Genomic DNA, 3610 nt, shown 5'->3' with positions numbered 1-3610 from the left:
CTCAGCAATCGTGTCCATGATATGCATTGCAAATCGTGAACACAAACAAGGCTATAAGGCTGAAACACGTAGCAAAGCACACAAGTTTTTGTCATGCTTTTTGACAAGGGAAGTAAGGAGAGAAGGCAAGGAAAATTCAAGGAGTTGTCCTGTGGTTACATAATACATAAAGCTTCATTTAGTCCCATCTATGTTAAACCCTTGCAAGGCATCCATGCCATAGTCAATGTTATGGAACAATACAAGTTTATGTCCAACCACCTTTAAAATAGAGTTTCAAGGCTCGAATGCTTTTTTTAAATTTTTTTCTCAAAAGCAAAGCCAAAAAGAGTGCATGTGTACATAATTCTAAAATCATGTGCACGTGTAAGTTTGCATTTATTGATTTGGAGAAATAGCTATTGAAAATCACATCAGAATTGGTATTTATATATTCACTTGAATGAAACACACCCCCGTGTGCTTATATATGAAATCTCACAATAAATTAGACATGTGTGCTAATGGACATGATGGCTCCGTGTCTCTACTCCGATTTTGTTGTAGTGCTTGCTTCTCTTGCTTTCTTGCGAGAATGATTGCATGTGTCTTATATTGTGCCCATCAAGTAACATTCTAAATTCATTTGAGGCACACCCATAGATGATGGAGAATGGAACCTAGCATGAGATTTGTTCTTGAGTTATATCACAATATATAAAATAATATTAGAACACGATTTGCCTACAACCAAAAATTTTATAGACTATAGGCAATTATGCAAAACCAACCAAGACGTCAAGACAAAAACAACACGATATCTATACACTCCCATAGCTCATAAGTTATAGTTTTGGCAAAATATTTGAAGTAAGTTTGAATAACCTTCTAAATAAAAGGCATCCTCTTGTGTAGATGGTGATGCTGAAACTCTTTCAAATATATTATTGCAATTATGTGTGGGCCGATATTGGGTAGGTATGAATAAGCTGATGGATGAACCCTTAATTACATCCCGTCCAAGGGTTATCCTTTATTTGTAGTGCACATTAATAGGAAAGTCGGTGCTTATTCACGAAAACTGTGGTATGATATTTCTAAGATCTACTGGTAATCGTTGTGGGAGAGCAAGTAATCCTCCACGGCCTTGTATGTTTGGACGACGATGCCTTTGACCTCCTCGGGAAACTGATGCTTGTGCTGCTCTTGGATGGGCTCATATTCAGCGGAGTAGTGGATGACGCAGCTTTCTGGTCCAGTTTCCTTGAATTGCGCCGTGTGGCGGTAGCTCTTAAAGAAGTTCACCAAGAAACCCCCTTCGATCAGCACAGACTTCAGCTTGAACGCTTGAGTGTCGACTTCCTCGATCTTGTCCTTCACAAAAGAAACTCCGGTTTGCTTGGCATGATCTGCAGAACATTTTGCAACGATCAGAGGAGGAATTAATTCAAGCAGCATTGATCGGATAATCAAGATGAGTACTGCCGGTGGTGATCACTCGAGAGATAACAGCCAAATGACGGTAACAAAGCCTTAAGTTGTTGGGATACTGTGGCTTAATGTGAATTATGCGCTGCGCTGCTGTCTTGATCATTTATCATGACGTTAAATGATATATGGCTAGCTAGCTTAATATGAACAGGCTTGCAAACGATCAGTTAGGAACCGCAGATCAATCAAACTCAGATCATGACTCATGTTAATTTGTATATCAGATCGATGAGTGGAGTAACTGTAATCGGATCAATAATCGGACTTAACAATAATAGGATCAGTACAAATGCACGAAGCAATAATTTTTTGTTCGTAATTCGATATTCTTGATGACCTGAGTAACTGTAGGATTAATGCAAGCATCACATATTGTAATTACTGTAGGAATATGAAAGCAAGCATGATCACACTATGTAATTCTTGTAGGAGAATGATTTGATTGACGTGCGGAATATCGAGACCAATTAGGCGACGTTACGTACCCTTGGCGAAGACGAGGGAGCCGACGCAGCCAGGAGAGAGAGTGGGCGAGGAATAGTGGGCTGCTTCGATGAGGGTTGGGAGGGCCTTGGGGAGGCATTGAGGGGCACACTCGTAGGAGCCGCGCCACATCCTCTTGGCCGGCACCTTGCACTCGATCTCCATGCTGAACGTCGAGGGTGCCATCCTTAATTAATTGATCGGCTGCGCCTGGTGAGTAATACGATGATTATATTACTAGAATGCAACTGTACCTCCCAAGCAAACTAGATATTCAGAAGGAGCTGGCGCATCATGGTGATACACGGGGTCTCTATTTATAGGGATTGATCGTCCTCTGGAGTACTCTGGCGCAGCAGCTAATCATTCATATATTCCATATCGGGTGGGCCGTGTCGGGATCGATATTATTGTCAGCTTGCAGAAGAATTCAATCCGGGCAGAGGAAAAACTAAACCGGCGTCTGCCATACGCGATTGGCGATGGTGAAGGGTCATTGCGCCGCGTGGGCGGCGTGAATTACCTAAGTCAATAAACTGTCCGAGACGATATCATCAGCTGCCGATATCGACTGCCTTTTGACTTAAGCGGTACGATGTCGATAAGATGCACTGTAGTCTGCACTGCAGTTCAATGCAGAGCGTGGGGGAAAGCGAGCATCTGTCTAGAAGACGAAGCCTTCTCAAGTCTGAGGCTCCAAGCTCTCCTTGACTTAAAAGCTTCCATCGATGTCAGTGTGTTGATTTACTGACACTGCCTAGCCGCACTGCCCTCCATTAGGGCAATACGTCGCTCTCTTCTTTTTTTTCCCCTGACCTTTGAAACTTGAGGCAACAAGTTACATCATGCCATGAATATGGCCCTATTATATTTAGATCCGGAAGATTTCATCTATAATATATTATTTTTAAATATAATAGGTTTTTTATCTAGTAAATTTTTATCTAGTAAAATTTTCCAAAAATAGATCTAATCACACAATAACTTCTCTTGATTTTCACCTAACCATTTGAATAAAAATAAAGTGTGATTTTGTCGATATACATTACAATGCAGTCTGAAATGCACATTTACTATGCTTTACGATCACTTATTATTTAAAGTCCACCACCAACTATGCTCTATGTTATGATATCTTCTATTACATTAAAATGCATAATAGAAATCCAACTCACATGTAAAACATAAATATTGATTTTGTATAGAACATCAATCACTATTTAGAGGAATACATATTCAATTTTACTTTGACTCTAAGAATATCAAATTAGTTTTTGTGATTAAAAAATTACGTTTTACGTTTAACATTATATATATACTTATTTATTTAGATAAAATAGCTCTTTATTTTTAATTTTTAAAAATCTTATCATATATAAATTATATTCAATCACAATGATAAATTTTGATAACATGCATTTTATATGCTTATTATTTATACAATCATTAAAATATATGTACTAATAATTATACACATTAAGAGCTCTCGCATTTCAAATTTCAATCTATATCTTCACTCTCGAATCTCCTTAGGAAAAGATCACTAGTGTTTTGGATTTAGAATTTTAACAAATTTTGTTTAAATATAGTCAAAACAACTTTGTTCCTTGAATAGTGTGCATGTCCAGTCATAACTATGGTCCTATTATAATAAATA

General features: G+C 38.2%; 1 protein-coding gene across 1 annotated transcript; it reads right to left on the bottom strand.

Moving 5' to 3' along the window:
* Nucleotides 1-905: 905 nt before the first annotated feature.
* Nucleotides 906-2268, bottom strand: LOC148013200 (pathogenesis-related protein 2-like). The gene is made up of 2 exons (XM_087668538.1): nucleotides 1956-2268; nucleotides 906-1388 (listed from the first exon to the last, which is right to left on the bottom strand). The coding sequence occupies exons 1-2, from the start codon at nucleotides 2137-2139 to the stop codon at nucleotides 1084-1086; spliced, it is 489 nt and encodes a 162-aa protein (XP_087524664.1). The 5' UTR covers nucleotides 2140-2268; the 3' UTR covers nucleotides 906-1083.
* Nucleotides 2269-3610: the final 1342 nt, after the last annotated feature.

The sequence above is a fragment of the Lygodium microphyllum genome, chromosome 26 (assembly GCF_053477565.2).
Source record: "Lygodium microphyllum isolate KBCC chromosome 26, Lygodium_microphyllum_v1.1.10, whole genome shotgun sequence".
NCBI lineage: Eukaryota > Viridiplantae > Streptophyta > Polypodiopsida > Schizaeales > Lygodiaceae > Lygodium > Lygodium microphyllum.
Note: the sequence above shows the minus strand (reverse complement) of the source record. Positions and strands in the feature narration are given on the sequence as shown.

What these genes read in the sequence shown, in the direction of transcription:
- LOC148013200 (XM_087668538.1), bottom strand. Translation starts at nt 2,139, where the DNA reads ATGGCACCCTCGACGTTCAGCATGGAGATCGAGTGCAAGGTGCCGGCC. An exon ending in CTCCCTCGTCTTCGCCAAGG is followed by an intron (nt 1,389 to 1,955) that starts GTACGTAACGTC and finishes AATGTTCTGCAG; the next exon opens with ATCATGCCAAGCAAACCGGA.